Consider the following 25,444-nt stretch of genomic DNA (forward strand, 5'->3'; position numbering starts at 1 on the left):
AATTGCTATTTATTTTTTTATCATTTTCGTAATTGATTTGTTTTTTTTTTCAATTCCACCACTAAGCATTTATTTTCATTTAATTTATATGTCAATTTTTTTCCTAATTATTTTAATTTCTATTTTTTAATCATTTTCTTAATGGATTTGGTTTTTACAATTTCATCCATAAACATTTAATTTTTATGTCAAATTTAATCCTAATTCTTTTAATTGCTATTTTTTTCATTGATTTTTCATTGATTTTTTTTTCAATCTCATCTCTCAATATTTGTTTGATTAAAATCTTACTTCTTTTTTAGTTTTGCCTTTAATGGAGTCACCCCGGTCTCATAACTCGGGTCATAAATTTAAAAGATTAGCCCATACCGACTTCATCTTTTTTTGAAGTATTTTTTTTTTGAATTTTTTTATGATATTTTTTTCACTTTTCTATTTATAGGGCCATCCTCGTTTCATGTCCTAGGTTATGTGATTGGTTTTTTTTACCCAGGTTCGCTTGAGGCTTTTTTTATTTTCTTTCTCTTTGCTTTAACAAATTTTTAATATTTATATTTTTAAATTGATTTATAGTAAACTTCTTAATAAGACCTGAATTCAAGGTTTCATAGGTTGCAGGCTTTTTAATATTTGATCATTTTGGGGTGTTTGTCTGATTTTTTTTTGTTTTTACAGATGTTTTCAATTTCACCCCATGTTTTTTAATTTTTAAAATTTGGTATTTATTCATTTATTTGCTATTTATTTTATTTGGAATTATTGTTTTTTTTTCATTAAATTGCATCATCCTTGGGTTTTTTATGTCACATTTTATCCTTATTTTTTATGTTGCTTTTGCAGTTTTTTATTAATATTTTCTACTGATCTCATTCTTCAAAATTAAATTGGTTGACAATTATGGTTATTGATTAAGTTTGGGTAAGAAATTTCACAGGATGTGAATTTTAGAAATTAGACTAAATTTAAGAGGTTTGTCGAATTTGCCTTATTTTTTTTTCCTTTTTGTAAATTAATGTTTTCTTATTTTTATCCTATTTTTTAACTTTTTTATTTATTTTTTCGGTTTAATTATCTTTTTTAAATTTTTTTTTTCAGTTTCATTCTATTGGGTTAGCCCTCAACAATTTTTTTTTTCATCCCTACCATTTTTAATTTACAAATAATTTATCATGTTACAAATAATTTTTAATTTCACCTTCTAAGTTTTTTTTAATCTTTAAAGTTTAGTTCTAATTCTATTAATTGTAGTTTTTTTGTTTGGGATAATTATTTTTTTTCAAATTTCATAGTCGTTGGGTTTTTTCCTGTCAGATTTTAGCCTCATTCTTTTTTTTTATGTTTCTTTTCTTTTGCAAGTTTGTTTTTATTAATAGTTTTTTCAACAATTTCATCATTTAAAATTAAATTGGATAACATTTAAAAATTTTATTTGAACTTAGGTCCATGATTTAACAAGTTGCAAGTTTTTTATATTAGACTAGGTTTATATGGTTTACTTAAGTTTGCTTGGTTTTTTTTCCTTTTCTTTTAAGTTGATATTTTTTTTCATTGTTTTTTCTAGTTTATTTAGATTAGACTCTTTTTTTTTCTAATTTTCCTCGATTAGGTTAGTATTGAGTTGTTTGATAATCCTAATAAGCTTGAGTGTGGTTCTTTTTTTTTTAGTTTATTTATTGTTGTTTTATTTTTTTTTGTATTATTAAATTTTCACTTTAATCAATAACTTGAGACTTGAATTTTTTTTACCTATCACTTTTTTACATAAAAAAAATGTTCAACCCACGATGAAACGCGGACAACATATCTAGTGTTCTTCTCTAAATCTAAGGTTTGTTTGAATCTCAATAGTAAAAAAGGGGTTTTAGAGGATAAGACCATTGAGTTTGTGTTTTTTTTAGGGGTTTTACGGAATTTTAATAACATAGTTATTAAACCTTATTTATTTTAACAGGGTGATCTAGGCCTGGTTGACATGACCCCTAACTCAGGTCGAGTTTCAAAACAAATCAACTCGGAATTGACCCGATTTGATCTGGTCGACATAATGGGTCAACTTGTGACTCAGTTGACCAATCAAAACCCATTTTATTTTCAAAATAAACAATCTTTAAAATGATGTTATTTTAATATTTTTTAAAAAAACATTTGCCCAGAGTCAACTAGTTCAATCCATGGACTAGGTTTTGATCCGGACCTTTTATAATAAGTTTGGTACATGAATCGTAATATGCCAATACATATTTAAAAAATGTTTCTCAATGTATAGTTAAATCTCTATAAATCAATACTTTTGGGACCATAAAAATTTATATATGTATACATTAATTAATAAAAAAGTAAGTTATAAAGGTATTCTTTGTTTTTTTCTTAAAACATTGTACTTGATACAAGTATTGTGTATCATGATTATATGAATACTAACTATATGACATGTGCTTCACCACAAGTAAAAAAAAAAATTTAGTTAAAAAAAGAATATACAAGTCTTTTTCAACATGTCTTTTTACAAAAAAAAATCATAATCATAAATCAAAAGGTTTATGCATGTATTTAATTAAATAAATTGAGAACTATTTATGCTAATAAATAAAAAAAAGTGTTAAATGCATCTATTCGACTCGCCTCGTTGCGGGTCAAATAATCTTTTTTCTAACACAAAAAAATGAATGTGTAAGTGTTGTTAACGTGTTTTTTGACATCAAGTAAAAAATATAATTGTAAATTGAAAAGTAATAAAGTGATGATTATATGCATTAATTAAAAAAAGTATAGAATCTCAAGTTAATTTTTAATGTAATAGAAAAATAAAATAATGTTGCGAGTGCATTTTACTATGTCATGATTCTTTTGATCGAGAAATGTAAAAATATTATTTACACAAAACAAAATAAATTCTAAAATGTATGAAATAATAAACAAGGAAAGAGCCGTTAATGGCAATGGAATTCTAAAATAAAAGATAGTCATTCTTATAAAAGTAAAAGATAAATATATATGATATTTAAACTCAACTTTTCCCTTCGATACATCTTTTTTTTTATATATCTTAAATTAAAGGCCATTGTTCCTTGTAAAGAACAAATAATTTTTATTTTTAAGAATAAAGTTTATTATAAAACATAAAAAAGATTATAAATGAATTAGAATAATCTAATTCACACAAGATAACTTATACAAAACATTAAATATACATATAAAAGAAACTGCTATTTAAAAACGCCAAATAAACAATCTAGGATTAGAGAGAATGGATAATAATTTAAATAAAAATTATAAATTATTTTCAAAAATACATATTAAAAAGGGTATTAATTAAAAAACAAAATTAAAACAAAAAAAAGTTCAAGCACGGTTGGGATGTCTATTTTGAAAAGGAAACGACAACATGTTGTCCACCCCATCAACAAAGCAAAAAATAATAATAATAAGGGCTCACGCGCGAGGGCCTATAACTATAGATTGTCGTCCACCCCATTAACAAAGAAAAAAAAATAAGAGTTGACGCACGTGAGCGTGAAGTATAGAGTGATAAATATTCAAAATACGAAGAATAAAAAATAATAATTTCCTAAAAAAGGTTTGAAGAAAAAAATAAAAAATTACAAAAGAATAAAGATAAGAATAAAAACAATTGTGGTAAATATGCCAAGTGTAAAGAAAAAAAACAATAACTATAACAAAAAAGATTCCGAAAAAATAATAATAGTTTTTTTCTAAAAAAATTAAAGAAAAATAAAAATTACAAAAAACCAAAGATAAGAAAAATAGAAAAAATAATAAATAAGTCAAGTGTAAAGTGATAAATAATAAAATAAAGCAAGTTGATCTTTCCAAGATATACATTATCTTGTAAATTTAATGAATAATTAATTTAACATGTTGGTTACAAGTTGGACCGGTCAAAAATATAATTGAATAAAAGTCGCAGAGTATTAATTAATTTACGGAGATTATATATATTGCAAATGGATGAGCGGACAACAATGAAAGAGAGATGAGGATGTAAACAGAGAAAATAATTGATTAGATGGGTAACCTCTCACAAGCAAATAACATTGATTATTAAAATTTACAACTCTCAACCAAAAAATGGTGCAATAATTCCTTAATTCCTGTTCCAACCGTTCAATTTCTTTTCATCCAGCACTTCTCTGTGGATAATTGTTTTGTAAATCGATGGTTTTTAGCCCTTTTTTACATGGAAATTAAAGAGAAAATAAGAAAGAAAAAATCAGACAGGACTGGATTGATTTGAAATGCCCAGACAGGGCCGGGAGGGTTCAACCCCCCTTTTTATCCCTTCATTTTTATCTATTTAAATTGTCTTAAGACATCTTGCAATATGTAGGGAAATTGACGCTGAGTTTTGCGAATTAATTTAAAATAATTAAGTTTTGATTGACCAAATTTAAAAATAAAAACAAATATGGGGGCGAGATAAACAGGTCGGCGCGTGCAACTTGTATGTCAGTGTGTTGGCTGCTCTTGCTATATTTGAATGGCTTGCAAGGCATCATACGACACGACGACTAAAAAGTTCCTTTCACAGTGTTGTTGGAATCTTTGCGATATCTAATTCTTTGGCTAGGGGGGTGCATGGTGGTAGGGTGATTTTTTTCTCTTATTCTTTTCTCTTCTCTCCTCTTTAAAGTTCATATTAGAAATTCAAACTTTTAAAGTTTATATTAAACATTCAAACTTTTAAAAATGTTTAAATGTCTACTTTGATTCTTATTCTTTTGACTTTTAAGTTTTGATATTGGCTCTTTTATAAAATTTTGGTTTGTTTATACTTTCATCTTTAAATCCAAAATTTTAATATGTAGTTTTTTCTAATTTAATTTTTATTTTTTTAATTATTTTTCTATCATTTTGTTAAATTGATTTTTTTTAATTTCGCTGCTCAATAAAAAATTACTAGTTGTCCTCTAATTTATTTTTTTTATCTCAATTTTGATCCTTATTTTTCAATTACTATTTTTTGGATTCTTTTATATATTGATTTTTTTTTTCAATTTCATCGTGGTTTGTTGAAAATTATAATTTGTGAATTTTTTTCTCCCATATGCATTCTATTGGGTTATCCCACCTTTATTACCTGAGTTAAGAATTTATCATGCTAACCCGGGTTGATTTGTTTTTATTTTTTATTTATTTAATTTTGTCTTTTCATGTTAAGTTGGCTGAAATTTTAGCTACATTGTTTTTTTTTTTACAAAATAGTTTTTTTTCAAGTTATTTTAATTATTTTTTTTATTTAGTACATTTTGTATATATAATTTTTTTATCATTTAATTAAAATAAAACCCCAATTTACTCGACTAGGTTGATTGAATTTATGATCTAAATCATTGATTTTTATTTTTTTTGAACTCACTTGATATCTTTATGTTTTTTTTTTTTACGCAAGAAAAAACAACTCGGCCCGCGGTATCTAGCATGTACAGGGGATCTATTGAGAGCAACACACCTTTGTGTGGAAATAACTACTTGAAATGGTTGCACCAAAAGAGGTCACCTTTTGAAAATTCCTTGACATCAATTATCCTAAAGCAAAGAAAAATAATTAATCAGATGGATGAGTTAATCTTATTTAGCCAACATGCAGACAAAAGACAGAGAATTAACATGAATGAAAGTGCAAAAAATTAAAAAAATGAATTGAAAGAGAAATTATCGATCGACAGAGACAGACAGACAGACAGTTATAACTTTACGACTTCCAACCCAAAAAAACGGTGTAATGAATTCTTAATTAGCTTGACAAATGTATCGAACTGCCACAATTAAGTAGAAACGACAGCTCAAGGGACGTTGACACGTCCCGCGGTGCCAAATAAAGGATGTCACGATGCTTGCCTGCAGCATGGCCATTGCCTTTCTTTGCTCCACTATAGTACGTACTATTCAAGAAAGGTTACTGGCTGCTGCTGCTGCTGCTGTCCTGTCATTGCATGCTCTGCGCGCTCATCATGTGGTTTTTTAACAGGAATGGATCATCTGGGTTCTCTTCATCTTCAACAGCAGAGGAAGTCACTCGTGGGGTTGATGCCTCTGGCCTCACTGCCATTGTCACAGGTCATACATGCACATATGTCTTTTCTATTTGAATTATGATTTCTGTAAGATAACGTCATTGCATAGCTACATCAAGAAATGAAGATATGCACAACATACAAACTTGATCCTACAAAAGACATTTAGCAATTCGTATTACCACTTTATGATTGTATCTTTTTTGTTTCATGTGGGTTTTAGGAGCATCCAGTGGTATTGGCACTGAGACTGCGCGAGTTCTTGCGTTGCGTGGTGTCCATGTTATTATGGGGGTCAGGAACATGGCTTCTGGAAGAGATGTCAAAGATGCAATGATTAAGGAAATACCCACTGCCAAAGTTGATGTCATGGAATTGGACCTCAGCTCGCTGGCATCTGTGAGGAAATTCGCATCTGATTTCAATTCCTCAGGCCGCCCCTTGAACCTCTTAATGTAAGGAAAATTAAGAACCTTGATGGTAGACAATATATATTTCGCATTTGTCTCATCCTCTTCTGGACATTTTGGTTTCTATTCATTCATGCATAGCTTTCTTGGTGTCTCCTGGGCCTGCTCACCAGTTTACTAAATTATAGAAATGATTTTATCTTCTCTATTGTAAGTAACAACGCAGGAATTATGGCGACACCATTCATGCTCTCCAAAGACAACATAGAGCTACAGTTTGCAACAAATCACCTGGGTACTCATTTTGTTTCAGGAAATAATAAACAATTCAATGATTTCATGTCCAAACAAACGAGTAGACTAAGTTAATTCCTTTAAATGCTTTCTACAGGTCATTTTCTTTTGACAAATCTTTTGTTGGATACTATGAAGAAAACGGCACGTGAAAGTGACATAGAAGGAAGAATTGTAAATGTTTCCTCGGAGTTTCACCGCTATCCATATCCTGAGGGAATTCGTTTTGATAATATCAATGATCAGTCAGGGTAACACTGTAATCATTCAGAGTTGCATCCATTTCTAATTTTGAAAGCATGCTAGTCACCAAGCAGAACCAGTGTCCCTAATTTCATATGTCCCTGTTACGTCTTTCAATTTTCTGAAGATCAACATATATACTCTTATATGCTGTTTAAATGATGACATTAATAATCTCATGTCTTAAAGTGAAGTCTGAACCTTCAAGAACAAATTAAGTTAATGAAGTAAAAGATAATTCTCGTTTGCTACACATGATGAATATTTGCTTGTGATACTTCGAGTCTTCGACCTGTCTTTAAGTTCTGAACTATTGTACTGCATGCTTCGTCTGATTTTAGCTGAATGCCTGTCAAATTCCCATGATGTACATGTGATTGAAATTTTCTTGGCAAACACGAATACTTTCATGGTAGAGATCTTATCACATGTCATAACTTCTTAGGCCGTTGTTTGTGTCTGCTGATATGATTCAGAAGAGAAAATTGCTAAATGTAGTATATACTTTTGTTGTTGGAATAACCTCCGTAACACATCTTGCTTCTTCCAGCGTCTTGATTATATTTTTTAAACCATGAAGCTCTTTCTGTATCCTCTACATGCATTGGACTTGATGCATGCTAGCTATTCAGTATGTTTAATTTGTTGTCTGATATAATCATGCTATGCAATATTGATCTTGAATGGAGAAATTTGATTGTGTCTATGCTTGCTCTTGTAAAGGTATAAAAGGTTCCTGGCATATGGCCAATCGAAACTTGCAAATGTGCTGCATGCTAATGAGCTCACTAGACGATTCAAGGTATCTGGTCTTCTTTTTTATAAAAAAGTAGTCTCATAAAGTGCTTGATAAAAAGAGAATGTCGATAGCATCTTTTACGAATAAGGATCAAACCAATCCCTTATAACAAAAATACCCCTCAAACAGCTTAATTAGAGATGGTATATAGCATTCAAGGATCTAGGATTCAAGTACAACACTACACTATATATATCTGAACATGGATAGATATGATGCTAAGTGCAACATGTTCTTGATTGTTTTGATAACCAGGAAGATGGAGTAAACATAACTGCAAATTCATTGCATCCTGGAATAATCGCCACCAATCTTTTCCGTCATAATATGAGCCTTGCCAACGACAATCCCATAAGAGGTTTCACATTTTAACTCCTCTAATCTTTCTGGTCTTACTTCAATGGACTCGGTCCCAAATTCAAGTGAAAAATAGCTTCTTAACTTCAGTTCTTTTGATTTAACGCAGTCTTTCTCAAGTCCCTCGCCGGGCTTGTGCTAAAAAATGTCCAGCAGGTGAGCTGCCTGTCTTCCAAAATACACCTTGTTTTTCTAGTTTCCCTAAACTGAAACACCTTCATTGCACAAAAGCCTAGTGATCTTCGTTTCCATCTTCATATTTCTTGATTTGATTGCAGGGTGCTTCAACAACGTGCTATGTGGCATTAAATCCACAAGTAAAGGGTGTAAGCGGTGAGTATTTTTCGGGTTGTAATCTGGCCGCTGCATGCTCAGAGAGTAGAGATGCCGAGTTAGCAAAGAAACTCTGGGATTTCAGTATGGATTTGGTTCAATAAATATTGATGCCTACAATTAAGTTTCTATATTTCCAAGATAATGTAATATATTTAAGAGGGATATCGTGTCATTCCATTTGCCATATGGTCTTAATTTGGTATCAGTGTTGTACTACTTTATTGTGAAAATGAATTAACAGTGTAAAATGGTTGCGGTTATTTTTGTGTTTTTTATTTAGAAATATATTAAAATAATATTTTTTTAATTTTTTTAAAATCATTTTTAAAATCATCGTATTAAAATAATCTAAAAACATTAAAAAAATATTAATTTAAAGTAAATAAAAAATTTTAAATTTTAAATTTTTTTTAAAATATTTTTGAAATACAAAAATAAATATAAATAGGTTGCAGAAAAAAGAAAAGGAAAGAAAAATATAAGTGATCGCATTTGAAAAAGGGTACCGGTACTGCTAAAATGTTATCGATGGCAACGCATGTTCTTATATTTTTTTGATACATCAACGTCAAATTAATTATTATAATTTATATTCAGATAAAAAAAAGTCAAAAGTAAAAAATGGAGCATGTTGACGAGATAAAAAAAAATAAAGAAATGAGAAATTAAACTAACAAATCATTCTGTTTCAATGGAATTTTAACTGTTATATTTCTTACATTAAAAATAATAATTTTCATAAAATTAAATAATAAAAAAAACTAAAGAGCTCTCCGTGGCTTAAGATAAAATATTTTAAGTTTCTTTTTAATATTTACTAATATTTTAAATTCTTGATCTATTTTATTAATAAATAAAAACCTTACTTTTTTATGTTAAAGGGTACTGTTTTTTTATGCGCGGCTAAGTGACCAGTTCCCAGCTAAAAACGGTGCAATAATAATGTATTGACCTGCCAAAATCATGTAGAAACGACAGCCTATATGGGACGTTGACAGTTTGTGTGGTGCCAAATCAAGGATGTCAGGATGGCTTGGCGGCAGCATGGCCATGGACTTTCTTTGCTGCACTGCAGCACTAGTCAAGAAAGGTTGCTGGCTGCTGCTGCTGCTATCCTGTCATTGCATGCTCTTAATTACCACTAGACTCGGTTTATATAAGATCATCTCATCATGTGATTTATGATGTTATTTCATGGAGCACCTGGCGCAAATATGGGCTTGTTTACGAAAATTTCAAGTAGATTTATTAGGATGAAATTGCTGTAAGGGTTTGCAAGAATCATGACTTTATCTTGCAGAAATCAGAGATCGTTTGTATGGTGAGACAATATCCAAAACATGTTTTTAAGTTCATTTGATTTGCTACGCACAAAGTGATTAATAAGGTGTATATGCTGCTAGAACTAGATAGCCAGCTGCATATGAAGGATCGATACACATAACAGGGGGTATTAGGATCGAGTTCTTCAAAACTCTATGGAATAAACACACTTGCATGCTTTTGGAAAGATTGCAAAACTGTTTATTGTGGAGAATGGAAATCTATCTGCATGCTTTATGATTAATGGGTAGATCCTATAAATCCTTATTGTGGACTGTGCAAGCATTGCGCAGGTTTTGTGTTTCAAGACATTCAATAATTCGTATTGCCACTATGACTTGACAAGCATTTTTATTTCCTATTGGTTTTAGGAGCATCTAGTGGTATTATTGGCACTGAGACTACGCGAGTTCTTGCGGTGCGTGGTGTCCATGTTATTATGGGGTCAGGAATATGGCTGCTGGAAGAGATGTCAAAGACGCAACATGCAGTTAAGGAAATATCCACTGCCATAGTTGATCCCATGGAATTGGACCTCAGTTCACTGGCATCTGTGAGGAAATTTGCATCGGATATATTTCAGTTCCTCGGGCCGTCCCTTGAACCTCTTAATGTAAGGAAAAATAAAGAACCTTATTGGTAGATAATATTCCGCCTCTGTCTCATCCTACTCGCGTACTGGTTTCATGATTTAACATTTTGGTTTCTGTTCATCCATGCATATAGCTTTCTTGGTGTCTCCTGGGCCTGCTCAGTTTACTAATTTTTTTTAAAAAAAATCATAAAAAAAAAACATAAAAAATAAAAAAACAAAATTATGTTGGAAATATTATAGCAAAAATATTAAAAAAATAAAATTGACAAAGATAATTTTTAAAAAATCACAAGAAAAAAAAATCATGTGGAAAGACACTATAGTAATCCACAATGTTTTAAAGAAAAAATTAACAAGTTAAATTCTAACCAACTCAATATTAAAAAAATAAAATCGACAAAAATAATTTTAGAAAAAATCATAACAAAAAAGAAAACACAAAAAAAACGGGAAAAAAAAAACAATGTGGGGAAAATACTGTAGCAATTTACAATGTTTTGTGTGGAACTATAGTGGTTTCCCCCACATGATTTAACATTACTTGTATTACTTATAATTATAATTCTCAATCAACTTAATATTTAAAAAATAAAATCTACAAAGACTATTTTAGAAAAAAAAACAAAAAAAAACATGTGGGGAAAACACTGTAGCAATTCACAGTAATTTGTGAGGAAAGTTACAGTGCTTTCCCCATATATTGTAATTGTAATTCTCAATCAGCTCAATATTAAAAAATAAAATCGATAAAGATAATTTTGAAAAAAAATTATAAAAAAACAAGAACAAAAAAAATAATGTGGGGAAACATTGTAGCAATCCATAATTTTTTAAAGAAAAAAATTACAAAGCTAAATTCTCAATCAACTCAATATTAAAAAAATAGAATTACCAAATACAATTTTGAAAAACATCATAAAAAAATACGGGAAAATATATACTATAGCAATCCACAATATTTTGTAAGAAAAACTACTATCGTAATTCTCAACCAACTCAATATTAAAAAAATAAAATTAACAAATAATTTTAAAATAAATCATAACAAAAAAAACTATGTGGAGAAACACTGTAGCAATTTACAGTTATATAAAAAATTATAAAATTAAATTATTAACCAACTTAATATTAAAATAATAAAATCAAGAAAGATAATTAAAAAAAAATAATGATAATAAAAAGAAACTACCAGAAGAATCCACACTAACATATAAGAAAAGCTATATTCCTTGTCCCACGTGTTTTATTTTAGCTATATCTAAGATGCTAAATCTTATAACTTAAAGTGAAGTAAAGATAATTCTCGCTCGCTACACGCGTAGAATAATTCGCATCTGATACTTGGACCTGTTTTCAAGTTTTAAACTATTGTGCATGCTTCATATGATTTTAGCCGAATGCCTGTCAGATTCCCATGATCTGTGATTGGAATTTTCTTGGTAAACGTGAATACTTTCTCAGTAAAGAGCTTATCATATGTCTGAACTTTTTAGGCGGTTGTTTGTGTCTATTGATGTGATTCGGAAGACAAATTGTTACATGCAGCATATGTCTATAAGAGCGAGCCTTGCCAACGACAATCCCATAAGAAGTCTGCCATTTTAACTCCTCTAATCTTTTTGGTCTTACTCTTACTTCAATGGACTCGGTCCCAAATTCAAGTGAAAAATAGCTTCTTAACTTCAGTTCTTTTGATTTAACGCAGTCTTTCTCAAGTCCCTCGCCGGGCTTGTGCTAAAAAATGTCCAGCAGGTGAGCTGCCTGTCTTCCAAAATACACCTTGTTTTTCTAGTTTCCCTAAACTGAAACACCTTCATTGCACAAAAGCCTAGTGATCTTCGTTTCCATCTTCATATTTCTTGATTTGATTGCAGGGTGCTTCAACAACGTGCTATGTGGCATTAAATCCACAAGTAAAGGGTGTAAGCGGTGAGTATTTTTCGGGTTGTAATCTGGCTGCTGCATGCTCAGAGAGTAGAGATGCCGAGTTAGCAAAGAAACTCTGGGATTTCAGTATGGATTTGGTTCAATAAATATTGATGCCTACAATTAAGTTTCTATATTTCCAAGATAATGTAATATATTTCAGAGGGATTCTTGGTTCTTTATAAAAGATGATGGTGTATTCTATTTGCCATATTGTCTTTGGTATCAATGCTGTAACACTTTATTGTCGTTCGTATGATTGCATTTCAGAAAAGGGAATCAGTAATGACACATTTCCCTTAAGATCTCCAACTGTACAAAACCGAAAATTATGAGACATGAGATCTCAACTGGCTTCTCCAATTAACCATAATGAGCTGGTCTGAATGGATATCATTAAATTGGTTTCATGGGCAGGCCATGTTTTGTTGGACTGGACTGAGGCCTTTAGCCCCTGAAGAAATAAAATGGATAAACGCCTACTGTTCACTGCCCTTTGAATAGTACAACTACAAAGTGCTACGGTAGATGATGTGTTTATGATAAGAGTCAGAAAGAATGTGGTTTTTTAGCAGAAATGGAACATCTGGGTTCTCAGCTTCTTCCACAGCTGAAGATGTTACACAAGGGATTGATGGCTCTGGTCTCACTGCCATTGTCACAGGTCAATTTTTTTAAAACCCGAAAAAAAGTGATCATTTGAAAGCAAGCATTAGGGATACTTTTTTATTTGATGATCATGGATGTATTATCCTGCAGGAGCATCAAGTGGGATTGGAGCAGAAACAGCACGGGTGCTTGCATTACGGGGTGTTCATGTAGTTATGGGAGTGAGGAATCTGGAAGCTGGCAGGGCGGTCAAAGAAGCAATTGTTAAGGGAAACCCTAATGCAAAACTTGATGCCATGGATTTGGATTTAAGTTCCATGGAATCAGTAAAGAAATTTGCAGAAGACTTCAAGTCCTTGAATCTTCCCTTAAACCTTCTCATGTAAGTTAATTGGATAACAGGAAAAATGATTTACGGGCTCTAATTTGCTTAGTAATTTCGTTTTGCTTACACCCAGAACCTTTTGATGTTTTCACTTAGTGACAACCCTGCACTGAAAGCAGATATACATTTGTTAGTAACAATGCAGGAATCATGGCAACACCATTCATGCTTTCCAAGGACAACATAGAACTTCAATTCGCAACAAACCATGTCGGTGAGTACATTTTTTTTTTTAAATGAACTGGCAATTGTTTGAATATTCAAAAGCTTCCTGCTTCCACCTTTGTCTGTATTTTTCTGAGATTTGCATGGGTGAACAAGCGCAGGCATGTGTTGGAACTTGGAGGGTTCCTTCTTAGCTCAAGATGGTGGGAAGAAGAAACTGTTAAATGTATACAAAATAGCTTGATCAATCCGATGGAGTCAATCTTGTGATGTGTTTTTTTAATACTTGAGACTCTGATATTGCAGGTCATTTTCTGTTGACGAATTTACTGATGGAAACCATTAGAAAGACAGCTCGTGCAAGCAGGAAAGAAGGAAGGATTGTGAATGTCTCATCACGCCGGCACAAATTCTCATACCCAGAAGGGATTCGTTTTGCTAAACTCAATGATCCATCCGGGTAGAACCACGTCTCAACACAGAATTGCATGGATCTCACTTTTGGAGGTCTATTTTATTTGTTTATGTTAAGCATTCTGGTCTGGATAATTACAGATGATTTTGACATAGCATTTGAAAACTCTAGCAATTTTTTAACAAAATTGAGTTGAATTTCGAGCACAGTGTGTTTAGTATAGAAAATCCCTATAAGGATAGGCATGGAGAAAAATGGGGAAACACCAGTTTATTAATCATTCAGGTTGTGGTTGGTCAATAGTGTAGAACATCAAATGTGTTCAGTATATGATGTCATTTGTAACTAAATTTGTGGGGAATTTGCTGTTTGTTGCCCCTTTTTTTACTACTAAAGCTTGTCATAAAGTGAGACTGATTGGTAAACATAGTTCTTGATAATTTATAATGAATGTTTAGTCATTTTTGCAAAATTATTCTTAGGACACATGTAGTGAATGTGTTTTTGCAAGATATAGCTTTCCTCTTAACATATAGTGAATGTGATTGTACAGGTATAACAGTTTATCTGCATATGGTCAGTCGAAGCTCGCAAATATTTTGCATGCTAATGAGCTTGCAAGACAACTAAAGGTGTGTTATTTGTTCAAGCATATTAATGAACTTGCACTGTACTGTGTTTTTATACCGATGAGCTTCCAGAAATGATATTTTTGAAACTATGTCAGTGTACACTATCTCTTTGCTATAAAGTATAAACATGGATTTTCTCTCAGCAGAACTTCCTTGGCCTTGGTACCTGAAGTTTTCGGTCATTGTGTTTTTCTCAGTTGATTGGCTGTATATAGAAAGCAATAAGTAAATACCGGATTCTTCCAGTTTGAAGGAGAGACGATCTATTGTTATAATTCACAATTAATGCTCTCCACTGTCTAATATAAAGTAGAATGTGGTAGTTATGATAATGGTAAGTTGCCGCAACACTTTGATGATATATTGTTCAATCAGGAAGACAGGGTGGAGGTAACTGCAAATTCAGTTCATCCAGGATTGATAGCCACCAACCTTTTTCGGCATTACAGTTTTCTCACAGGTATTTTACTTATTTTTCATAGTAGATTAGCTTTTGATTTTTGCTTATGCAAACAACTTTTTCTGCTTTGGTTTAATGAAGAAAACAGTGTTGGCAAATGATCTCATTTAATTTGTTTATAAACCTTACTCCATGGACAACAAATATATTTCAAAAGATTTGGAGTGTTAAAATAATCAAAGAAACCTCTTTGCTCAGTCGAGACTGAGAATTATTGGCCTTCACAATCGCAATGTTATCTTTCAGAGGCTGTCTTGCCCATATTTTGCTAAAAACTGAACAGTTTTCTTTCTTTCTTTCTTTCTTTTAGGTGCTTCACTTTTCACTGAATCACACAGTTAATGAACCTTACATAATACAAGGATGGATCATGTAAAACCCTTGTTTGCCTCATCATGGAGAAAGTTTAACTAAGATTTAATATCATTTTTTTCAGGTTAAAATCCCATGTTCTTCTCTTGGATGTATGTGATGAAAGTCAGCTGGGACTTTAATTTAAGTGCTGATGATGTGGGTTTTATGCAGGTCTTGTTGGTCTTGTTGGTAAGTACGTCATCAAAAATGTTCAGCAGGTACTCATAATTAACTGAGAAAAAACAATTAAGTAAATATTACTCTGATAATGTCTTTAGAATTGCTTGCGTCCTCTCTTCCCTCTCTGTGTATGTGTGCTTGTGCATGTCTTCTTGCGCCACAAGTTTTGATGGAAACAAAACTCTGTCCAGTTTTCTTGCGAGTGTTTTCTCTGTAGGGTTCACGACATAATTGATTTGAAATAATGGATTTTCTGTAGATTACACAGGCTTTTGAAGTCATGTATGCTCTGTTTTTAAATCAATCTGGATGTAGGGGGCAGCAACTACATGCTATGTAGCATTGCATCCAAAAGTTAAAGGCATGAGCGGGCAGTATTTTGCTGACAGCAGCATAGCCAAGGCGAGTTTGCAAGCAAAAGATGCTGAGTTGGCTACGAAACTCTGGGATTTCAGCTTAGATTTGGTCCGAAGAGGCTCAACTCCATAAACATCATAAAACTGATTCCAATAAGGAGATTCTGCCCTGCAAAGATTATGCCGCTAGTTCTCAATAAGAAGCCATCTGCTTGAAACTCTTTACGTCTCATTGCAAGTAAAGTCATTTCAATCTGCACGCATGAAACCACACATCCCATGAATATGGAATCAATAATTTGGATTTGGTCCAGTTCTTTTCTAGCCAGATTTACCTTAACTAGAATTAAGGAGCTTCTCAGCAATGTTCAAATTGAGCATTCAATTTCCAAAGCTTGAATCCCAACCTTTTCATTTCACAGTGAGTTCTCAGACGATTCACTTTCTTGGGAAAATATAAAATATGATCCTACTCGTATTATTTTAATCTATTGTAATTTTTACCTAAGTGTAGTTTTTATTTTATCAATTCATAGATTTATAAATTGTGTCTGCATATATACAAATTGCCTACGTATATATATAGATTGGCTCTGTAACTCATGATAGGCTTCGAAGCACATGATTGAAACGTTATCATTCAGTAACTTAATGAGAAATCGAAAATACAGACATCACTGGATTAGATTCTTTACAATAACTAGTGATAATGTACATACAAATCAGCTTGAATCGACTATAAGGCAACAGTTAATCTGTGCCGGCATAAAAAAACTCCAAGAAACAGGCACACGCAGGCTCGACAAATCCACATCTGCTTGGTAAACAAATTTCTAGCCCCGATTCAGTTCATCTTCTGTACAGCAGTTTCAGACCCAAAAAAGGTTGTCCGAAAAGGTAGTAATTGCACTTACTAGCTTGATATTTGTTTTTTTAATACCATGATCTAAAGGAATATACAATTCTCAATGCCACGAATAATTTCCTTACCGAAGGAACTGCCATACAACGGATCATGAGATGCAACGCAATGCAAGGGGGGATGTAATATATCACCTTAATCAGTTTGAGTGCTAGAGCGATTCGTCAAGCGTGTGCAAGTTCGCAATGCATGTCACCACAAAATGGCCACAAGAGCAAGTTTCTCAGTCAAGTTAGGAAGCTCCATTTCAGTGCATCTGAAGATCTGACCAGAAAGAGTATTTTCAGATACCTTAGCATGCCTGGCATGCATTTATCTAAATGCATAAGCTTGGAACCACGCTGATCAATCCGCCTCCAGCCAAGTCTCATCACCTTTAAACTTATTCCACATTTCCTTCCCTTCATTGAACATGCTAGTTTCCTCAGCTGTTAATGTGATGAATAAAACAATCATATTGAACCAAAATGAGTCTCAAAATCTTGAAAGCTTGCTTTGATCCGTCAGTCCACAAAAATGCATTAGATTATATACCTCCGGTTCTACTGGGTAAAGGAGAGTTGGGACTTAGATCCAGGGATGGTTTCATTTTCACATGATCCCTCAAAAGCTGCCGAGACACTCGAACAGCCAAGACTGACTGCCCATCATAAGGTTCCCCTTGAGTAGGCCTTCCAAGCTGCTTTCCCATGAGATCATTTTCACAAGGAACCAGCTCTGAGAAGATGGGAGAGCCAGGTTGCATTCCTTGAAAAAGATCAGGAATGGAATCATGGTAAGCCAAGCCATTGGCATATATACCATTTGTGTGATATGGCATGTTTCCAAAACCCTCTTGCAAGTAAACTGACTGTTTCAAGTGATTAAAAGGTATAGCACCAGTTCCACCAGTCAGAGGTGTGGATGAGCCTGAAGTGGTGCGCGGGCTAGCTATAGGTGAAGGAGACATTCTTCCATTTAGGTGTTGTGGCGACCTCGAATGAAAGAGAGGGCTTCCAATGGGAGAAACAGGGCATGATATGTTCCTTGGAATATGTAAATCACTACAGATTTGGGAATTGAAATCAGATCATAAGATGATGAGATGATGATTGCAGTGATGCCAGTGATATTATGAGAGAGATAGATACCTGGCAAGTAGACCAGTTTTCAAAACTCTAGATGAATGAACTGCAAGTCTCTCTGAATCCAAGGTGGGAAAGTTTCTTGCTTGATTAATGCCCTGAAACATGGTAAATAAACCACAGAAACATTTAACATGGCAGGTATCCAAAAGCAGAATGATTGTAACAGACATGAAAAACAGCTTGTTTAAGCTCTCATGATTTTCCTCTGCTTTCAGTGACAGATCAATAGGTTTCTCCTATGTCATACTGCCAAACAAAAGCAGGAGAATAACAGTCAAGTAACCTTCATCAGTTTATTGACTTCATAAATATAAATGCATTTTGCACATGCATAATATACAAAACAGAAAAATATTGGTTGTACAGCCTCTAATACAATGCATACATCCTCTTCACTACAAATTCTGCTTGTATCCTTCAGAGCACAAACTTCTCAGAAAAATTCAGAGTTCACCCAACTGTAAGGTTATTGTGATGAAAAGTTAGGAGATGACAACTTCCACCATATAACCAAACTTCTTCCCATACTTTTTTAATAGACAACAGTACAAATTCATATATTTAACATGACATCATTGGACTACAAATGAAATGCATTTCAACACAATATCAGAGATGAATTTAACATGATGAATTTGCTATTTAAAACATTGTCAGAGCTTAAAATTGCCTTACCAAAGCCTTTCCTTCATCCCAGATGAAGGGGAATAAATGCAGCTAACTATCCAAGCATGCAAAATTAGACCTCTGTAGAAATTGAAGGAACAACATGAACAAAGGAACATACCATAGCTTTAACTCCATTTGTAACTCCAGGGGGTGGATCAGTAGGTTCAGGGCTCGGAATAGGTCTTTCTAAAGGGGCTGCTGATTTTACAAAAGGATGCTCTAAAAGCTGGACAGCTGTAGGTCGATGTAGTGGATTACGTTGCAAACATTGCCTTACAAAATCTTTTCCTTCATCTGAGAGGTGATCTGGAATTGTTGGGAGATCCTTACTATTTCCAATTTTAAACATGGCAGCAACCTTCACAACATGAAAACATCGTACATGAGAAGAAAGAAAATCTAATACCTGTAAAGTCTTCATAAATGAGAAACATGTGTCAGGATGCACGAGAAATAATTTGTGCCAGTTTCCTTTGATCAACTAAAATATTTAGATTTTAGACAGCACTAAATTAAATATCGTCTATAGGAATTACTCCTTCAAACTGGCTCCAAGGTGGTTTAGTGGTAGCCATCTCCAAAACAGTGCATCCAAGACTCCATATATCCACAGCAAGATTGCAACCATTTGAGTTCTTTATAACCTGAGAAAACAATGAAAAAGATGGTTGAGTATAATATGGAAATGCCATTATAAGGACAAGAAAGTTGAGCAAGAAAAGATTCTGACCTCAGGTGCCATCCAATAAGGACTTCCCTTGAATGATAGTGGACATGACTGCCCAGTGATCTGCAAAGCAAAGATTAGGTTAGCTCAGCTACTAGGATTGACTGTAAGAGAGGGAGTAAACAGTAAAAGTAGATCAGACTTTAGTCAGCAGCACGTAATTTTTTTCCTTTCATTTTTGCACCTAGTGCATGCACCCAAAGAATATAAACTTAAAAAATCAGTCTTCACAAGGTAATTTTGCTTGCTGACAAGGGATTATGCGAGCTACCAAGTTGTCACAGGCGTCATTCAACAAACTCCATATCCATAAATATACATATATCAGCTCAAGTTCAATATGAAATTCATCTTGTCTTTTGGAGAGAAAAATAACTGTGTACACACTTACGTGTTTTGCCATGCCAAAATCAGCTAATTTAACACGACCATTTGGATCTACAAGAATGTTTGCTCCTTTGATATCTCTGAAGAGGAAAGCAAGATATTTATCAAGAAAAAAAAATTGAGGAACAGCAAGAGAATATTAAGAATTGTAAAGATGAGCAAATAAATTGTTATTATCTAGCAGATCAAAGAGAGGAAAGTCCAATCACCTATGAACAGTGCTTTTAGAATGCAAAAATGCAAGTCCTGACAAGATTTGCTGGGTATAACTACGAATAACTAGCTCGCCCAATTGGCCATATTCCTGGAGAAGTTTATATATGGACCCACCAGATACATACTCCAAGTATATATAAAGCCGGTCACCAACCTGTTCAAGAAATCATTTGAAGGTTTTGTTAATGAAGTGTAGTACTTACAATTGCCCCTTGAAATAGCAAATTGCACACAATGCAGAAATACTACCAGCCGACTTATTGCACTACGCAGTTAAGCAAGCCAACATGACCCAAAATTTAATTTCTAGAGTATCAATAATTAGGTTTTATGATCACTGACCATTGACTGTTATTCTAACCCTAATGTAAAAGGACTAATAAAGAGCCAAAGGTTATGGTAACAATAACACAAGTTTCCATATGAATACAAGAGGTTAAATTCAATAGCACTTGCATGCAAAAGATAAAGAACAGCACATGAGAGACATACCGTCTCAGATCCATGGTACCGCACAATGTTTGGGTGTTGTAAACGGCTTAAAAGAGAAATTTCCTGTCAAAAGACTGAAAGTAAGAACTTCTTTCAAAGCTATTTACAAGTTAAATAATATAAAAAAAAATATATGCAAGCAGAAAAGTTTATCGTGTTGTTACAGGAAACTTCATTGCTAAGGGGTGATCAACTTACCTGCATCAACTGCTTTGCACTTTCTTTGGACTTGGCATCATCTGAAAATAATGTCACCTCCTTCATTGCACACAATTCACCACGTTCACTGGCCGATTGTAAAGGTAAAATCAGACATCTAGTCCTCAATTTCACAAACATTTGGAAACTTAGGAATAGTTTAAAATGCCATTCAATAAAAACTGTCAATCAATCATGTGGGTTCTCATAAGAATGGCACCACAAACAAATAGTCGACTTAACTGACTAACAATGGTCACAACTAGACATCTCTACTGGGTTATAGTGTAGGTTGCAAACAGTTGGAGCATAATGCATCCATGAGAATTTACATGCAATATTGCTAAATCAAACAAATTCAAGTGTTTGCTTTTGGGGTTTATACCTGTTAAATCCAACATAGACATGACCAAATGTGCCTCTACCCAGAAGCTTTCCTTTTTTCCAGCGAGATCCTGGACTTGTTGGATTCTCTGCCCTTCCTGGACTTCGTGGCACAGAAGGAGATGCTGCTGCTGAGTTTGAATGAGAAAAGGGAGAGGGGGTGGAAATTATTACAGGAGGGAGGGGCAACCGGTGGCTTTGTTGTTTCCCATCATCTGTCCAGCTTGTCTGGGACTCAATGATCGTCCCTCCTGCTCTGGGATGAATTGGTGTAACAGCACCACTCTGGACTCTGGAGCTGGGGCCAGGGCTGGTCATTCTAGGACTAGGGATTGGAGAACATTCAGGGCTACCCCTGCTTTGTTGCCAGAATAACTGTCCTGACATATCCCCTCCCATTGAGTTATGTCCAGAGTTGTAGCCTGAACCAGGACTGGAGCAGTGGCCAGATCCTAAAAAATTGGCATCTGGGTATGGCTTGCCTGCCCAGAAAGCAGAGTTTATGACTTGCTCGGTGCTAGATGCTCTCATGGGACTTCTGGAAGGACTTGACATGGAGCTGTCTGGAGCACTGCCGGAAGCAACATGTTGTGGAACCTGTAGATTCAGCACATGACTGCTTACAGGTCTCCGTTTAGGTGATGTAGAGGAGGTGTGATTACCAAAAGAAAGACTAGCTGGTTTCTTTGCCTCTTTCGAGTTTGAATGGCTCACAATAGCGCACTGATCCTTGAGCATTGCACTTCAGCAGAAAATGGAGTAAATTCATCAGGGATGAGTTAAATGAATGATGGAAAAAACCACAAATAATGAACATTTAACAAATAGTACAGAGGCTTACCTGGAAGGGCTGCTGGTGGTGGTTCTGGTCCTAAGGTCATAGTCAGTTGCTGGAGGACTACGATGACTTGAGTCAGCAGGATCGTCACTATCAGTGGCGCTCTCACTGGAAACTGAAGCAGTGGCCAAATCCCCATCTAAATCTGGTGGATTTGGCCTATTACGAATGCATCCTGGTCTTGGTAGGGGCAAAAACAATGACGAATTTGCACCCTTTTCCGATCTTGGTTTAGTCAATATACCAATTCCAGAGTCTGTGCGCCCCACATTTGCAGGGTGCACACCAGGAAGGGGAAGTGGTTGGGCATGGGGTCTCTCAGCAAAACTCTGACACCTAGAAACATGTTTTGATGAAGGTGAAGGTGATCTTGATACTGCTCGAGATTGAGATCCCCTCTCTGAAATTGTGTCACTGCAACGTCTTCGAGAACCTCCAGATCTACCATTAAGGTTGCCATCAGATGGACTCTTAAATCTTCTGTGTAATGTATCAATAAAACCTTCCTTGTTTGCTTTCTTCTTCAATTCTTTAGATGATGACTTTCCCCACCACGAAGGCATCTTTTTTCTCAATAAAAAAATTAATTTTTTTATTTACAAAGAATCACTATGCAAAGTTCTCCCAAAGCTAATCCATTCTGATATCAAACATTATAATATAGCACCTAGGTGTGAAGTTATGAACCACATGAAAACCCTAAAAAGCTTGAGCTTGAGGTCTTAGAAAGTTCAACAATAAAGTTCACTGAAGGAGTTTCATGAAAATTGAGGCTAACATTCTGGAGGGCAGATTTTGAGTGACATTGAAAACTGTCAGAAATTATAAACCTGCAGACATAAATGGAAAAGGCCCGTCTTCAGTTCTCTCAAGAAACTTAGCATCTTCAAAAATAACACAAATTATCCAAAACTATGAAGTTCACAGAACATTAATCACTAACACTATCAGAAACATCTTGTGACTGATTTACAATAGAGTTTTAATTATACCATAAACACATCGACATGAAAAGAATCCGTATGTGATTTCATCTTCTTAATTCTAGTAGAACCTTTCTATGAGTCAATGAGAGTTCAGGTACGAAACAGGTCTACTGGAAACACTGGTAGGAAGTCAAAAATCAGCCCACAAATCCACTTTCGAGTGCTTTCTAGGTCTATCAAACAGCTTCTAACGCGAATTCCAGGAATACCCATTTGACTTCAATAATGGAAAGAAACATCAAATATAATTTTCCGGGGAAAAAAACCCTTTATTCCAATACTTACAGATATAAATATAAGAACTGGAAAAACCCAAAATCAATCCTTTAATATCTCTATCACAATTATTAGTCTCAAAATTTACAATTGTTTTACAACAACAACAGAAAGTAGAGTGAGCAAAAAGTGGATACCTCCACTCAGTTTCTTTCCCATTCTCTTCATTCAACCCTATTTTCCCAGGAACCAAACAGACTCTAAAGATCTCAAATTGCTACAAAGAAGAAAACTTTACCAATACAGATCTAAAATTCCACAAAAAAAAAAAACAAACACCGAAACTAAATCCACTCCCTTCAAGACATTAGTAAGAAAAAAAAAAACAAAATGGGGCATAAGAAAAACACTTACTTTTTCCACACAATTGATGAAGCAGTGAAGAAGCTAAAGTAGAGGGAGACCAGGTGATTAAATAGAGCAACAAATCTTCAATGTTTCAACTTTAGAGAGTGAAAGAAGCAAAATTAAAAGAAACCCAATTAAAATCTGAATCTAAGAAGTGAGAGAGTGAGAAAAAGATATTGAATTTGCGAGTTCGTGAAGAGATCATAAGAGATCGCGTTAGATATAGAGAGGGATTTTGATAGAAATGGAGGGAGGGTGAGGAGAGACTGTCCTCAGACATGAGCTCAGTATGCGCTCGATTCTTACTCTATTAATAATTTAATAAAAATATAAGATAACAGGACTACTCACTACTGCCACTACTGCTTCTTCTTCTTTTTATATATATATATATATATATATATATATATATATATATATATATATATATATATTACATGAAACTTAATCATGTAGTAAATCCTTGCTAATCCATGATGTCATGACAAAAATTAGCATACAAGATTAATAAGAGAAGCGAGTAACTTTCCAAGCTTCACCATAGACAAAAAGAATCAAAATCAACACATGACAAAAATTAGCATACAAGATTAATAAGAGAAGCGAGTAACTTTCCAAGCTTCACCATAGACAAAAAGAATCAAAATCAACAAATCCTGCAATAATAATAATAATAATAATGTTTTATATATATATATATATATATATATATATATATATATATATATGTTTGATGCCTGGTATGAGTCAAAACTTTAAGAAATAAATGAGATAAAAATATATTATGAATACACTAATTTAGATATAGATTTTGTGCGTATTTAATAATGTGATAAAGATTTTTAAAATATTTTTTTTAAAATATATTAAAATAATATTTTTTTATTTTTTAAAATACAATTATACCACAATACTAAACACCATATCTGTACTCTTAATCAAGAAGTCGTTATTAATACATAAAATTAATTTAATAATAATATAACCATCAAAATAAAAAAAAATAAATCATCAAGTTTTTAGTCGTGCAATCAATGGTATTTCAATATATGTTGTATTAAAAATCCTTACGAATCCATTAACCTAGGTATAAATAATATCCATGATCTTGATATACGAATATCAAGTATGAATTAAGTGGCGACTGCATTTAATGCTTGTGTTATTGTTGTAGTTTCAAACTCGAGGGGGGTTTGGAAAATAGAGATTTTCATGAATAATTTATATAAAATTTAATTGAAAAATAATTTATAACCTCAAAGAATGAAAATAGGTTTGAAAATATCTTGGAGAATTAAAAATTAAATTGTTATTTTTTAGAGTTTAGAGCATGAGATATCATGAAAGCTGCTAGCCCACAATGTGACTTGTAGCCTGTACGTACATGATAGAAATTGGATCATCTAAAAACAAACATGAGATTTCTGCAATCGTGTGCATAAATTCGTCGAGAAGGCAGTATGCAAGGTAAAAGGGTGTGGCTTTGAATTTGTGACACCAATTTATTCAACTCTCCATACGATGATTTTTATCTGTTTTCTGTTTTTGATTTAATGAGTCATGCAGAGCAAAACATATTAATTAACAGGAGAGGTAGGTGACCGTTTGGAAACGCGGTCCAACCCATGTTTTTAAAAGATTTTTTTTTTACTAAAAATTAATTTTTTGTTTTGTTTTCGGATCGTTTTGATGTGTCAATCTCAAAAATAATTTTTTAAAAATAAAAAATATATTATTTTGATACATTTCTAAAAAAAAATCACTTTGAACCGCAATTATAATTCCAAACAAGCAAGCCTAAATCTAATTAGGAAAAAAAATCCGCGGTTGAATATGAATCCTTATATAAATATGTGTTTAATTTAAAATATTATAAGATAGATTTTTATATACAAAATAAAAAAAAAAACATGTTTTTGTGAATAAAAAAATAAGTTATTTTAGTTTTTATAAAATCAAAACTTGGAAAACAAATATACAAGTATAAGTCATTTAACTAA

General features: G+C 33.1%; 4 protein-coding genes across 11 annotated transcripts; 3 read left to right on the top strand and 1 right to left on the bottom strand.

Moving 5' to 3' along the window:
• The first annotated feature begins 5,854 nt into the window (after positions 1 to 5,854).
• Positions 5,855 to 8,734, top strand: LOC133678269 (short-chain dehydrogenase TIC 32, chloroplastic-like). The gene is made up of 8 exons (XM_062100541.1): positions 5,855 to 6,078; positions 6,259 to 6,490; positions 6,661 to 6,740; positions 6,837 to 6,990; positions 7,706 to 7,784; positions 8,037 to 8,139; positions 8,248 to 8,294; positions 8,417 to 8,734. The coding sequence occupies exons 1-8, from the start codon at positions 5,955 to 5,957 to the stop codon at positions 8,573 to 8,575; spliced, it is 978 nt and encodes a 325-aa protein (XP_061956525.1). The 5' UTR covers positions 5,855 to 5,954; the 3' UTR covers positions 8,576 to 8,734.
• A 760-nt stretch (positions 8,735 to 9,494) lies between these two features.
• LOC133678364 (short-chain dehydrogenase TIC 32, chloroplastic-like) lies at positions 9,495 to 12,425 on the top strand. Its single transcript, XM_062100653.1, has 3 exons — positions 9,495 to 9,564; positions 10,169 to 10,410; positions 12,267 to 12,425. The coding sequence occupies exons 1-3, from the start codon at positions 9,495 to 9,497 to the stop codon at positions 12,423 to 12,425; spliced, it is 471 nt and encodes a 156-aa protein (XP_061956637.1).
• A 368-nt stretch (positions 12,426 to 12,793) lies between these two features.
• Positions 12,794 to 16,382, top strand: LOC133678728 (short-chain dehydrogenase TIC 32, chloroplastic-like). 7 transcript variants are annotated; one of them, XM_062101196.1, is made up of 8 exons: positions 12,794 to 12,982; positions 13,078 to 13,309; positions 13,447 to 13,526; positions 13,784 to 13,937; positions 14,446 to 14,524; positions 14,900 to 14,984; positions 15,510 to 15,556; positions 15,834 to 16,382. In XM_062101196.1, exons 1-8 carry the CDS (start codon positions 12,877 to 12,879, stop codon positions 16,005 to 16,007), a joined length of 957 nt encoding a protein of 318 aa, XP_061957180.1. In that variant the 5' UTR covers positions 12,794 to 12,876; the 3' UTR covers positions 16,008 to 16,382. The 7 variants fall into 7 exon arrangements, 5 of the variants coding, with proteins under 5 accessions (XP_061957180.1, XP_061957181.1, XP_061957182.1 ...); XM_062101197.1 differs by having other exon boundaries at positions 15,778 to 16,099; XM_062101198.1 differs by having other exon boundaries at positions 15,510 to 15,527; positions 15,834 to 16,099.
• Positions 16,383 to 16,482: 100 nt separating this feature from the next.
• Positions 16,483 to 23,812, bottom strand: LOC133678727 (mitogen-activated protein kinase kinase kinase YODA-like). 2 transcript variants are annotated; one of them, XM_062101194.1, is made up of 13 exons: positions 23,451 to 23,812; positions 21,838 to 22,664; positions 20,998 to 21,738; positions 20,613 to 20,700; positions 20,415 to 20,477; positions 19,916 to 20,076; positions 19,711 to 19,786; positions 19,323 to 19,382; positions 19,129 to 19,236; positions 18,711 to 18,950; positions 17,927 to 18,018; positions 17,331 to 17,839; positions 16,483 to 17,224 (listed from the first exon to the last, which is right to left on the bottom strand). In XM_062101194.1, exons 2-13 carry the CDS (start codon positions 22,395 to 22,397, stop codon positions 17,142 to 17,144), a joined length of 2,781 nt encoding a protein of 926 aa, XP_061957178.1. In that variant the 5' UTR covers positions 22,398 to 22,664; positions 23,451 to 23,812; the 3' UTR covers positions 16,483 to 17,141. The 2 variants fall into 2 exon arrangements, with proteins under 2 accessions (XP_061957178.1, XP_061957179.1); XM_062101195.1 differs by having other exon boundaries at positions 16,483 to 17,839.
• Positions 23,813 to 25,444: the final 1,632 nt, after the last annotated feature.

This window comes from Populus nigra, chromosome 18 (assembly GCF_951802175.1).
Source record: "Populus nigra chromosome 18, ddPopNigr1.1, whole genome shotgun sequence".
Taxonomy (NCBI): Eukaryota; Viridiplantae; Streptophyta; class Magnoliopsida; order Malpighiales; family Salicaceae; genus Populus; species Populus nigra.

Bases quoted from the DNA above. Each gene is read 5' to 3' on its own strand.
- LOC133678269 (XM_062100541.1), top strand. From the start codon at position 5,955: ATGCTCTGCGCGCTCATCATGTGGTTTTTTAACAGGAATGGATCATCT. The intron at 6,491-6,660 runs GTAAGGAAAATT...CTCTATTGTAAG, and splicing joins CGCCCCTTGAACCTCTTAAT to TAACAACGCAGGAATTATGG. The intron at 6,991-7,705 runs GTAACACTGTAA...GCTCTTGTAAAG, and splicing joins AATATCAATGATCAGTCAGG to GTATAAAAGGTTCCTGGCAT.
- LOC133678364 (XM_062100653.1), top strand. From the start codon at position 9,495: ATGTCAGGATGGCTTGGCGGCAGCATGGCCATGGACTTTCTTTGCTGC. The intron at 9,565-10,168 runs GTTGCTGGCTGC...TATTGGTTTTAG, and splicing joins TGCAGCACTAGTCAAGAAAG to GAGCATCTAGTGGTATTATT. The intron at 10,411-12,266 runs GTAAGGAAAAAT...ATTTGATTGCAG, and splicing joins CGTCCCTTGAACCTCTTAAT to GGTGCTTCAACAACGTGCTA.
- LOC133678728 (XM_062101196.1), top strand. From the start codon at position 12,877: ATGTGGTTTTTTAGCAGAAATGGAACATCTGGGTTCTCAGCTTCTTCC. The intron at 12,983-13,077 runs GTCAATTTTTTT...ATTATCCTGCAG, and splicing joins TCTCACTGCCATTGTCACAG to GAGCATCAAGTGGGATTGGA. The intron at 13,310-13,446 runs GTAAGTTAATTG...TACATTTGTTAG, and splicing joins CTTCCCTTAAACCTTCTCAT to TAACAATGCAGGAATCATGG.
- LOC133678727 (XM_062101194.1), bottom strand. From the start codon at position 22,397: ATGCCTTCGTGGTGGGGAAAGTCATCATCTAAAGAATTGAAGAAGAAA. The intron at 18,951-19,128 runs GTAATTCCTATA...CATGTTGTGAAG, and splicing joins CTTGGAGCCAGTTTGAAGGA to GTTGCTGCCATGTTTAAAAT. The intron at 18,019-18,710 runs GTATGTTCCTTT...ACCATGTTTCAG, and splicing joins CAAATGGAGTTAAAGCTATG to GGCATTAATCAAGCAAGAAA.